Below are 12,115 nucleotides of genomic sequence, written 5' to 3' on the forward strand. Positions count from 1 at the left end.
ATTAAGTGTTCACCCCAATTCTTTGTAATATTATCCATAATTCGTTATGATCCACACAGCCTAATGCCTTTGCGTAGTCAATACAACAAAGGGAAACATCTTTCTGGTATTCTCTGCTTTCAGCCAAGATCCATCTGACATCAGTGATGATATCCCTCATTCCGAGTCTTCTTCTGAATCCGGCTTGAATTTCTGGCAGTTCCCTTCATGTATTGCATTTGAATGATCCTCAGCAGATTTACTTGCATGTGGTATTAATGATATTGTTTGATAAGTTCCACTTTCTGTTGAATCACCTTTCTTCAGAATATGCATAAACATGGTTTTCTTCCAGTCAATTGGCCAGATAGCTGTCTTCCAAATTTCTTGGCATAGACAAGTGAGTACTTCTAGGACAGCATCAGTTTTTTGAAACATCTCAATTGGTATTCCTTCAATTCCTGAAGCTTTGTTTTTCACCAGTGCTTTCAGTGCAGCTTGGACATCTTTCCTCAGCACCAACGATTCTTTTTTTTTCATTCCCTGCTCCTTTTTTTATTGTAATTTCAGCAAAAGTTTACAGAGCAAATTCATTTCTCATTAAACAGTCAACTCACAAATTGTTTTGTGACATTGATTGCCAACCCCACAATGTGTCAACACTGTCCCTTTCTCCACCCCAGCTTCACTGTTTCCATTTGTCTAGTTTTCCTGTCCCTTCCTGCCTTCTCATCTTTGCTTTTGGGCTGCTGTGCCAATTATTTTCATATACATGATTGAACTATGAAGCACGTTCCTCACATGTGTTATTGTTGGCGCTATAGACCTGTCTGCTCTTTGACTGAAGGATGAACCTCAGGAGTGACTTCGGTACTGAGCTAAAAGGGTATCCAGGGGCCATACTCTTGGGGTTCCTCCAGTCTCTGTCAGACCAGTAAGTCTGGTCTTTCTGTGAGCTAGAATTTTGTTCTACATTTTTCTCAGCTCTGTCCGGGACCCTCTTTTGTGATCCCTGTCAGAGCAGTCAGTGGTGGTAGCCAGGCACTGTCTAGTTGTGCTGGACTCAGTCTGGTGGAGGCTGTGGTAGCTGTGGTCTATTAGTCATTTGCACTAAACTTTTCTCTTGTGTCTTTGGTTTTCTTCATTCTCCCTTGCTCCAGATGGGGTGGGACCAGTGGAGTATCTTAGATGGCCGCTTACAGGCTTTTAACACCCCAGAGGCTACTTGGTAAAGTCTTTTGATGAACAAAAGTTTTTAATTTATTTGTCCCATTTATTCGTTTTGTCTTTTGCTGTTTGTGCTTTTGTTATTATATTAAATAATCCATTGTTAAAAGCTAGGCCTGACAGAGTTGCCCCTACTTTTTCTTCTAAGAATTTTATGGTTTTATATTGTACATTTTTTGCTTGCATGTGGTATTAATGATATTGTTCTACAATTTCCACATTTGGTTGGATCACCTTTCTTGAGAGTAGGCGTAAATACGGATCTCTTCCAGTCAGTTGGCCAGGAAACTGTCTTCCATATTTCTTGGCATAGATCAGTGAGCATCTCCAGTGCTGCATCCATTTGCTGAAACATCTCAGCTGATATTCCATCAATTCCTGGAGCCTTGTTTTCACCAATGCCCTCAGTGCAGCTTGGACTTCTTCCTTCAGTACCATCAGTTCCTGATCATATGCTACCTCTTGAAAGTTGAACATCAACTAATTCCTTTGGTATAATGACTGTGTGTATTCCTTCCATCTTCTTTTGATGCTTCCTGTGTCATTTAATATTTTCGCCATAGAATCCTTCACTATCGCAACTCGAGGCTTTAATTTTTCCTTCACTTCTTTCAGCTTGAGAAACACCAAGCGTGTTTGTCCCTTTTGGTTTTCCATCTTCAGCTCTTTGCACATGTCATTATAATACTTTACTTTGTCTTCAAAAATGGCTGCAGCAGTATATCGACAGGGAACTGCCAGAAAATCAGGCCGGTTTCAGAAGAGGACGTGGAACCGGGGATATCATTGCTGATGTCAGATGGATCCTGGCTAAAAGCAGAGAATACCAGAAGAATGTTTACCTGTGTTTTATTGACTATGCAAAAGCATTCGACTGTGTGGATCATAACAAATTATGGATAACATTGTGAAGAATGGGAATTCCAGAACACTTAGTTGTGCTCATGAGGAACCTTTACATAGATCAAGAGGCAGTTGTTCAGACAGAATAAGGGGATACTGCATGGTTTAAAGTCAGGGAAGGTGTGCGCCAGGGTTGTATTCTTTCACCATACCTATTCAATCTGTATGCTGAGCAAATAATACGAGAAGCTGGACTATATGAAGAAGAACGGGGCATCAGGATTGAAGGCTCATTAACAACCTGCGTTACACAGATGACACAACCTTGCTTGCTGAAAGTGAAGAGGACTTGAAGCACTTACTAATGAAGATCAAAGACCACAGCCTTCAGTATGGATTGCACCTCAGCAAAAAAAAAAAAAAAAAATCCTCACAACTGGACCAATGAGCAACATCATGATAAACGGAGAAAAGATTGAAGTTGTCAATGATTTCATTTTACTTGGATCCACAATCAACAGCCATGGAAGCAGCAGTCAAGAAATCAAAAGACACATTGCATTGGGTAAATCTGCTGCAAAGGACTTCTTTAAAGTGCTGAAGAGCAAAGATCTCACCTTGAAATCTAAGGTGCGCCTGACTCAAGCCTCGGTAGTTTCAATTGCATCGTATGCATGTGAAAGCAGGACAATGAATAAGGAAGACCGAAGAAGAATTGACACTTTTGAATTGTGGTGTTGGCGAAGAATATTGAATACACCATGGACTGCCAGAAGAACGTACAAATCTGTCTTGGAAGAAGTACAACCAGAATGCTCCTTAGAAGCAAGGATGGCGAGACTGTGTCTTACATACTTTGGACATGTCAGGAGGGATCAGTCTCTGGAGAAGGATATCATGCTTGGCAAGGTGCAGGGTCAGTGGAAAAGAGGAAGACCCTCAACAAGGTGGATTGACACAGTGGCTGCAACAATGGGCTCAAGCCTAACAACGATTGTAAGGATGGCTCAGGACCAGGCAGTGTTTCGTTCTGTTGTGCATAGGGTCGCTATGAGTTGGAACGACTCCACAGCACCTAACAATGACAACATTTTGTACATTAGGTCCTTAAACCATTTTGAATTTTTGTGTGTGCATATAGTGTGAGGCATGGATCCTGTTTCATTTTTCTGCATGTGGAAATCCAGTTTTCCCTAACACCATTTATTGAAGAGACTCTTCTTTTCCCATGAAATGGACTTAGCACCTCTGTCAAAAATCAGTTGACCATAGACTTGTGGGTGTATTTCTGGACTCTCAATTCTATTCCATTGGTCTCTGTGTCTATTGTTATATCAGTCCCAGGAAGTTTTGATTATTGCAGCTTTATAATATGTTTTAAAATCATGAAGCGTGAGTCCTCCTACTCTGTTCTTCTCTTTCAACATTCCTTTAACTATTCGGGGCCTCTTGCTATTCCACGTGAAGTAAAGGGGTGAATTTTTCTGTTTCTGTAAAGAAGACTGTTGGAATTTCGGTCGGGATTCAGTTGAATTTATAGATCACTTCGGATAGTATTGACATCTTAACAATATTAAGTCTTCCACCCCAAGAACATGGAACATCTTTCCATTTATTTAAGTCTTAATCTTTTAGTTTTTTTTTTTTTTAATAATTTTCATTGTGTAAGTCCTTCACGAACCTGGTTAGGTTTATTCCTAGGTTTTTTTTTTCTCTCTCTTACATGTTGTTGTAAATGGTGATTTTTTTCTTAGTGATTTATTTTATCTACACTTTCCACATCAGTAGGGCAAGGTGCTCAGTAAATATTGTCATATGCCTACATGAATGAATTAATAACTGCCAGTGGGTTAGAAATGAATCGCCCTTCCAGCACGTCCGTATAGGTCGCTCTGAGTCGAAGGTGTGTTGTTGTTGTTTTCGTCCAGCACACCCATCCCCTGAAGAACTACATTTCCCGGGATGCTTGTCTTGGCGCCTTCATATGAAGTGCCAAAAGAGCGACATTAGTTGTTATGGCCCCCATATCCGCCGTCGCCGGGGTCGCAGTGTTTTATGGGAAAGGTAGTTCTTGCGCTGTTCGGCCGGCACTCAACGAACAGAGCCAGACTGAACTTCCTGGCAAACAGCCCCGCGACCTGGCAAGCGGGGCAAGATGGCGGACGCTGAAGAGGGTGTTTCGCGGCCGGCAGCGGTCTCTACCGCCCCAATTTCTTTTGGCTTTAGTCGCACGTCCTCCCGGAGGCGGGTGGTGGACCTAGGAGACAGAGCGAGGGCCGCCCCGGAGGAGAAGGATTTCTTGAAGACTGTGGAGGGAAGGGAGCTGCAGAGGTGAAGCGCTGGTTCCCTCACCCCCTGGAAATCGGTGCGGTGGGCTCAGGAGGGATGGCGGTATCTGAGTTGCTTGTCATAGTGAAGGTGGCCTTGAAAGCCTGAAGCACAGCCTGAGGAAATTCGTGGAAGCGAGAAGGCGCGAGTTTGTAGGAGGGGTGGGGAAATTGGGCCTGATAGCGTGGGAATTGAGAAGAGGGGATGTATTAGTGACAGGGAGTGTCTTTAGGACTTGGGGACCCTAAGGTGTGTGCGTTCTAAGAGAGAAAAAGGAGAGGAGGATGACAGGATCCCCTAGTGTCTCAACTGAAGCGATGGGGCTTCTTCGGTATGGGGAACGGGATAGAGCCGCAGATTCAGGTTGAGGGAGGCCATTTATCAGCTTAATACGGAAAGGGGAGCCTGAGGGACCTGAGAGAGGGGCTTCTAGAAGAAGGCGAAGGTGAGCCACTGTGGAAGCCATGGAAGTGGGTCTTGGAATGAACAGAAAGTCCAGAACTGATTCTCTGAAGGAACCATTTAAGAGTTGGAGAAGGAGGAAGAATCCAGAGAAGATACCAGCAGAGACATAACAGGAGAATCATTCAAGAGAATGGAGGGCATGTTCCATGGGGCAGGGGATGAGTTTGACTGTTGTATTTTCTCTGGATAAAGGGATGTGGCTCAGAACCCACTGACCACGTTAACTCTCCCAATCTCACTCCTCTATGTTGGCATCAGTGTGAAGCCCTCAGAAGCCCCTAAGGAACTTGTCATCCCTTTGATCCAGAATGGACATCACAGGCAGCTACTGACCCAGACCCCTGGACCATCCACAGATGCTGAGACCTTAGTGGATGGGGTGCTGCTGTCCCAGGCTGTGAAGGAACTCATTGAGGGTAAGTGACCTCTACCCCTCACCCTGCCCCAATAATGGCAGAAGGGGAGGAAGGGTAGAGTGGTACCTCATTGCTCCCTCCTGTTCTTCCTTAGAATCCAAGAAGTCTCTGGAGGAGAGAGAGAATGAAGGTGTCGACCCCACGCTCGCTATCCCCATGATCCAGAAAGGATGCATCCCCAGTGGGGAAGGGGCAGACAGTGAACCCCAGGCTGAGACAGTGAGCTGGCCCCTTTCCTCTCTCCTGCGCCAGCCCCTCTTCGCCCTATCTACCAGGCTTGCCTCCCTGCAGGAAAAGTCTGTGTGAATTAGAAGCCTGCTGCCTATCCCCTGCTCCTTTTATCCTTTTTAGAATCATTTTTTTAATCCAAATACTGGGGTTTGGAAAAAGTACATGGATTCTTGGGCTAACTGAGTGAGATGTAGAGGAGAAGGAGCAGGAAAAACAAAGGCCCTGAGGTTAGACTCTGCCTGGGGTGTTTGAGGAACACCAAGGAGACCGTGCTGGCTGGAATGGAATGAAGGAGGGGAGGGTAATAGATGAGATCAGAAAGGTAGTGGAGGCTAGACCATGTAGTGCCTTGTGGGCCATGGTAAGGACTTCGGCTTTACTGTGTGTGAGGTGAGAGCCATAGGAGGGCTCCTAGCAGAGGAGGAAGGTGACCTGACTTACAGCTTGACAGGGACCTTCTGGCTTCTGTGAACAGAAGAGACTTGTATGTGAAGGTAGAAGCAAGTGGACCAGTGAGGTGATTATTGCAATAGTCCAGGCGAGAGATGATGGAGACTTAGATCAGAGTGAGGCCTGGAAGGATAGATGAGATTTACTGAGAGGGGGAAGAGCAGGGTGAGTACTCCTAGTGGGAGCAATGGCCTGGCCAAAGGCCGGGTGTCAGGAAATCAGCATGGTTTGTGTCCATCAGGGAGGCAACTTGTAGTAGACCTGGAGCTAATGGCAAATGCAAAGCATCGAGAGGGGTGATAGTGGGAGGTGATAACAGCAAAGGTAAGGGGTGTGTCCACAGAAGTAACCAAGTCTGTCTTTTGTCCCTATGGGCCCCACTTTTTACCTCTTCATTCACAAATGTTTTGCAGTGCCTTTTGGGGGCCTAGTTCTCTTACAGCCCCAGACTACCCTTTCTACTGAACTTTTCTCATCAGCCTTCAAATGTGTTCTGGTTTCATTGCTCTTAAAAACAAACAACAACAACACCCCCACTTCACTGTTCATTCTCTTCCAGCTTTGGCCACATTTCCCTAATTTTCCCTCCTACAAATCTCCTCCCACAGCCTTCCACATATCAATTGTTCACAACTTCATCCTTCCTCTTGCTCAGTCATCCTTGGAGTCATCCTTGAATCTCTTCTTCATTTTATACCCCATATACAATCCACCAGCAAAATCCTCATCTCCCTTTTCAAAATACATCCAGAATATGACCACTTCTCACCATCACTACTACCACCACCCTGGTCTGAGCCCCCATCATCTCTCATCTGGAGGACTGCAGTAACTTCCTCATGGTTCCTCTTCTCAAAACCTGCTTGTGGCTCCCACCATACTCAAAAGTTCTGCCCAGCACTCCTGATAGTCTCTTACTGCCCCTCTCACCCTCCTCCCTGTTCATCTCTGTTGCAGTCATGTTGATTTCATGAGACTTCATGCACACCAAGGCTGGTCTTGCCTCAGAGCCCTTCCTCTTACTGCTCTCTCTGATTGGAGCCCTCTTCCTTCCATATCCTCATGGCTCCCTCCCTTCTCTCCTTCTGGTCTCTGCTTAAATGTCAATTTCTCAGTGATACTCCCTTCTCCATCCTTCTGCATACCTTTCACTTGCTTAATCTTTTTTCATATAACTCATCACTACCTCATATGTCATGTTTTATGTATTTTATTTATTGTGTGTCTCTACAGCCAGAACATAAGCCCCACAAAGACAGGGGCTTTTGTCTGTATTGCTCACTGTTTTATCCCCAGCCCCTAAAACAGTTCCTGCCACAGAAAAGTTTTATAAATATTTGTTGAATGGCCAAACATGGAGGAGTGAAGCAAAGGGTGGCTACAGGAAGCCAACACTGACCCTTGAGCTGACTGGAAACAAACCATAGAGGGTGCAGGAGATGCACTTCAAACAGAAGGGCCACCATGAACAGAACCTGACCTCCCTTCCTTTTCCTGAACCCCTAGGTGCCAGAGGAGGCAGATTACGAGGCAGTCCCTGTGGAGGCCTATGGGCTGGCCATGCTGCGGGGCATGGGCTGGAAACCTGGCGAGGGCATCGGCCGTACCTTCAGTCAGTGAGTTCCAGAGTGGGGTGAGGGGACCAACAGGTGGAGCAGTGAACGAGACTCCTCTGATTACTGCCAGCCCACAACTAACCATCCAGACAAAGAGAGAGGACACATTATCACCCTAATGCATGCAGTAGCTTCTTCAACTACTATTTCAAATTCCTATTTGCACTTTGATACTCCATAATAGGATCCCATTTATGTAAAGTTTGCCTCTCTGGGCATCAGTTCCTCATCTGAAAAATGGGGATAATAACAGTCCTGATTTCATAGATCTGTTGTGAGGGTTAAATGAAGTTATACATATAAAGCACTTACAGTAGGCCCTGGTCTAGAATAAGTATAGACTAAACATTTGTTATTATTACATGGACTCACAAATCCTTATCCACAATTCCAAACTCCAAAGGATTCTGAAAACCAAACATTTTTTCATAAGTCATTTGGCAGCCAAATATGACCTGAATTAACGTTGAGCATTTTATAGTCTGTTTTTCCCCCTTGGTGTAAATATTCATATGCTCTCCCTTGCAGAAATATTAATGTATTTGTTTACAGGGATTTGCCCTATATTCCACTGTAGATGCTATGGAATAGATAGTATTACAGCATGTTATTTGGTTGAACCATACGAAATTACCATTTCTGTAGGTCAAAATATAAGATCCTAATGCACTAGGGGTTTTTTTTAACATGAAATCAGAAAGGGTATTCTTTAAAATATTGGTGCGGTGAGATTTGGAAAGGGGGAACAGGGCATTGAAGGCTGGCGCATTCTCCAGCAAGCCCATATTCTTCCTTGCAGAGTGGTGAAGCCCCGTGTCAACTCACTGAGGCCCAAGGGGTTAGGGCTGGGTGCAGACCTGACCAAGGCCCAGGCCCTGGCCTCCACTGGCCCCCACCGACTGCCAAAGCCAGATGAGCAGGAGAAGGAGAAGGAAGACCAACCTCAAGGACTGGTAACTGGAGGAGCTGTGGTAGTCCTGTCTGGCCCCCATCGAGGAATTTATGGGAAGGTAAAGAACCAAGATCTCCCTGGAGCTCAAGATGGGGCAGCAAAAAATATTGACATGAGCATGGTGGGGGAGACACAAGGACTAGGCCTTATCTCAGCCCTTGGGGGTTGTAGTCTGTTGGGGGAGATACAAGGGCCAGGCCTTGTCCTAGCTCTTGGGGGTCACAGTCTGTTGGGAGAGATACAGGGACCAAGCCTGGTTGTAGGCCTTAGGGCAGTCATAGCCTTGTGGGGTTACACAAGAATCAGGCCAGACCTACAGAGGTAAAGTAACAGTAGCTTGGTCCCAGGAATGTGGGTGGAGTTCACTCAACCCTGCCTAACTTTTTCCCCCAAACACTTTAGGTGGAAGGCTTTGATCCTGACAACGTTCGGGCCATGGTTCGTCTGGCAGCGGGGAGCCGTGTGGTGACTGTTAGTGAGTATTGCTTGCGGCCTATCTCCCAGCAGGAATTTGACAAGAACTCTTCGGATCTCGGTGAGTGAGCCCCTTATATAGCTGGAGAAGTTGGAAGCATTCCTGTGGATGGTAGGGTCTGTTTTACAGAGTGGGTTGTAAATTTGCAGAGGGGAGAGTTAGTGGTCTACCTGGCAGTATGACTTCTGGTCAAAGGTCAAGAGGTGAAAATGAACATAAGTGGCTTATTCATTTTGATTGAAAGAAAGTCGATCTAGTATTCCTGGAGTCTTTAGATCCTTTCTGAAAGGGAAGGAACATGGGGAAACCCATTCCTCTACTCTCAGTAGGTCTTTGTCTGTTTGGGATGATGAGACTCTCTTGCCAGGATATAAGAGCAGTTAGGATTAGATTATGACCAAGGAGGAAGGCATTCGAGGCAGGCACAATAGCCTAGGCAAAGACGTGTTGTTGGATGGGACAGTTTGAGAGATAGGTGCAGACAGAACTCTCCAGGACCTCACTAGCCCACACTAGGCAGGTGACTTGGCTAAGCACTGTCAACGTGGGCTGGGGTGGTTGGGAGAGGCTTCCTAAAGGAGGCAGAAAAGAATGAGAGGAAGGAGAGAGGCATTCTACTAGTCAGAGCAACGGTGTGATATTAAGAAAAGGGGCACTTTGGCAAATGGGAGATGGTCCTAGGCTGAGTTGTGGTTCTGGAAGGAAAGGGCAGGGAGACACTGAGGCTGTTTCGTGGTTCTCACTACACCCCCTTGAACAGGCCAGATGAGCAAAACTTCCTCAGAGCAACAGAACAGAACAGCCTCATCATGGAAGGCCCTCCGGGATCAGGACCTACGTGTTCGTCAGGAGGACTCAGAGAGGAAGCGGAAACACCCTCCAGACCGGTAGGGCCCAGGGTATCTGGGATGAAGGAAAAGGGCATGGGTGTGGATAGGCTTGAGAAGTCCAGGAAGGCTTCTAGGGCAAGGCAACACATAGAAGAAGGAACTAGAAATAGCATTATGGGTGGGTTTCACAGCACAGGCAAAGGTAGGGCAACTAGAACGTATGTCTGATGAAGAGCTAAGCCTGGTGTTGGCCTCCTCTCCACAGAGAGGATGGACCTGCAGCAAAGAGTGAGAAAGCAGCCCCCAGGAGTCAGCATTGGTTGCGCAGAGACCTGCGTGTGAGGTTTGTGGACAAGCTGCACAAGGGCGGCCAGTATTACAACATTAAGGTGGGAATCTCACAGCCTGGGTCCTCTTGCTCTCCCACAACTGGACCTCCTTAACTTTCTGACATTCTCACTTCCCTCCAACCTTTCTCCCCAGATGACAGTTGAAGATGTCCTGAGCCCAGATACTTGTGTGTGTCGCACAGATGAAGGCCAGATCCTAGAAGGTGAGTCTGAGGGATGGCAGCTGGATAGTTATCATTGTGGAGGTTGTCCTTGAGAAGAGTGTCTTAGGCCAAGAGCACAGCCCAGGCAAAGACTGGGAGGTTGGGCATAGTTCAGGGTTTTTGCAAGGCCCAGCATCCTCTTATAGAACATTAGAAACTGCTGTGGTAATGATTATCTGAGCCTCACTTTTCTCATCTGTAATATTAGCATGGAAATGGCACCTTGTAGGAATGTCCATTGAGCTTCCAGTAAAGGGCAAAGCTTACAACATACCCACAATAAATGATGTTTGCTATCATCACCACTGCCACCATCATTATCATCACTGTATGTAAAATACTGTCTCTATTACAGTTATCCTTAGGTTTCTTCATCTGTGAAAAATGAGTGTGGTGGGATTCCATCTGTCAACAGGTTGTGGGGTGGCTCCAGGGAATACAGGAAAGGCCTTCTTACAGGCCCCTGGCTGGGCTGACCCTTGCTGCAAGCCTCACTCCCCTCTCCCTCATCTGTAGGCCTGAGGGAAGACATGCTAGAGACCCTGATTCCCAAAGTCGAGGGCAACCGTGTGATGGTAGTGCTGGGACCACAGGCTGGAAGGGTGAGTCCCAGACCTGAGAATGGAGGGTTGGTGGTCATGCAGGGCCTGTTCTGGGATCTGGGTTGGCCTTATTGACTCCACCCAACTCCTGCTCCAGGTGGGACGTCTGCTGGGCTGGGACACAGAGAAGAGCCAGGCTTTGGTGCAGCTGCAGAGAGAGAATCAGTTGGTGGAGCTTCACTACGATGCTGTCTGCCAGTACATGGGCCCCAGTGACTCAGATGAAGACTGACCTGTGTGACCTACTCTAATCCCCCAGAGTATTCCCAGTTCTTCGTAGTATTAAAAACTTGCCTTCAGGAAGATTGGAAGATAGTTTCTTCATCCACCACTTGTAAGTACAGTACCGGTACAGGAACAAGGACAAAGGTGAATGGACTAGAAGCGATGTTAGATACAAACTCAGTATTCACCAGAATTTAGTATATAATAAAAATCATTTCAAATTATTGGTAAAATGATGAATTAATAAATGGTGTGCTATCTGTTTTTCAGCCCCACCCCTTTGCTTGGGGTACAAGGCAAGGTAAAAATCCATTGCTTCTTAGATCATAAGCTTACTCTTGGAATTTAGAAGCTGTGAAATCTGGGAGGTAGTCAAAGATGGTGGCATAATCAGATGCCTTATAACGTCCCTCCTACAACAAAGGCCTGAGAAAACAAGTGAAACAGATATAGATGACAACTTTGGAACCCTGAGCATCAAAGGCAAGGCTGAAGAATCAGACTGACTGCCAAGTGGAAGGAGAATCTGTACAAAAACAATGGGCACAGAGAAGTATGGATTGCCAGTGCCCTGCCAATTGAACCTGTGCAGTATGGCCATATTGAGACAAAGCAAGCATCACTCCCAGCCAAAGCCTCTATCACTTGGCGCAGCCAAGCAGGAGTGGCTGAGTGAAGGGGTACCCAGTCCAGAGCTAGGAAGGAGTGCTCCCTACCCTGTGAAAGATAGGTGCAGTCACCTCACCCACTGTGCCTGTGCTGGAGGCCCACAGATGTGCAGTGCCCCCCAATCCTTCATCCATTGCCTCCACCACACAGGACTGTAGTCTGTCAGCCACCACCACCCTGCCCCCTGAGCCAGGGGCCCACGGACCAGCAGTGCCCACCCCTTCACTCAGCCACTCATGATGGTGGCCCATGGA

At 46.4% G+C, this 12,115-nt stretch overlaps 1 protein-coding gene across 3 annotated transcripts; it reads left to right on the forward strand.

The window, feature by feature from the left end:
- Positions 1 to 4,125: 4,125 nt before the first annotated feature.
- GPKOW (G-patch domain and KOW motifs) lies at positions 4,126 to 11,416 on the forward strand. Of its 3 annotated transcripts, none has more exons than XM_049871921.1 (11): positions 4,126 to 4,380; positions 5,101 to 5,258; positions 5,353 to 5,477; positions 7,446 to 7,555; positions 8,355 to 8,565; positions 8,910 to 8,982; positions 9,743 to 9,869; positions 10,078 to 10,201; positions 10,296 to 10,365; positions 10,882 to 10,967; positions 11,065 to 11,416. In XM_049871921.1, the coding sequence occupies exons 1-11, from the start codon at positions 4,205 to 4,207 to the stop codon at positions 11,197 to 11,199; spliced, it is 1,395 nt and encodes a 464-aa protein (XP_049727878.1). In that variant the 5' UTR covers positions 4,126 to 4,204; the 3' UTR covers positions 11,200 to 11,416. The 3 variants fall into 3 exon arrangements, with proteins under 3 accessions (XP_049727878.1, XP_049727879.1, XP_049727877.1); XM_049871920.1 differs by having other exon boundaries at positions 4,127 to 4,380; positions 8,910 to 9,042; XM_049871922.1 differs by lacking the exon at positions 10,882 to 10,967 and having other exon boundaries at positions 8,910 to 9,042.
- The last annotated feature ends 699 nt before the right edge of the window (positions 11,417 to 12,115 follow it).

Source organism: Elephas maximus, chromosome X, assembly GCF_024166365.1.
Source record: "Elephas maximus indicus isolate mEleMax1 chromosome X, mEleMax1 primary haplotype, whole genome shotgun sequence".
Lineage (NCBI taxonomy): Eukaryota > Metazoa > Chordata > Mammalia > Proboscidea > Elephantidae > Elephas > Elephas maximus.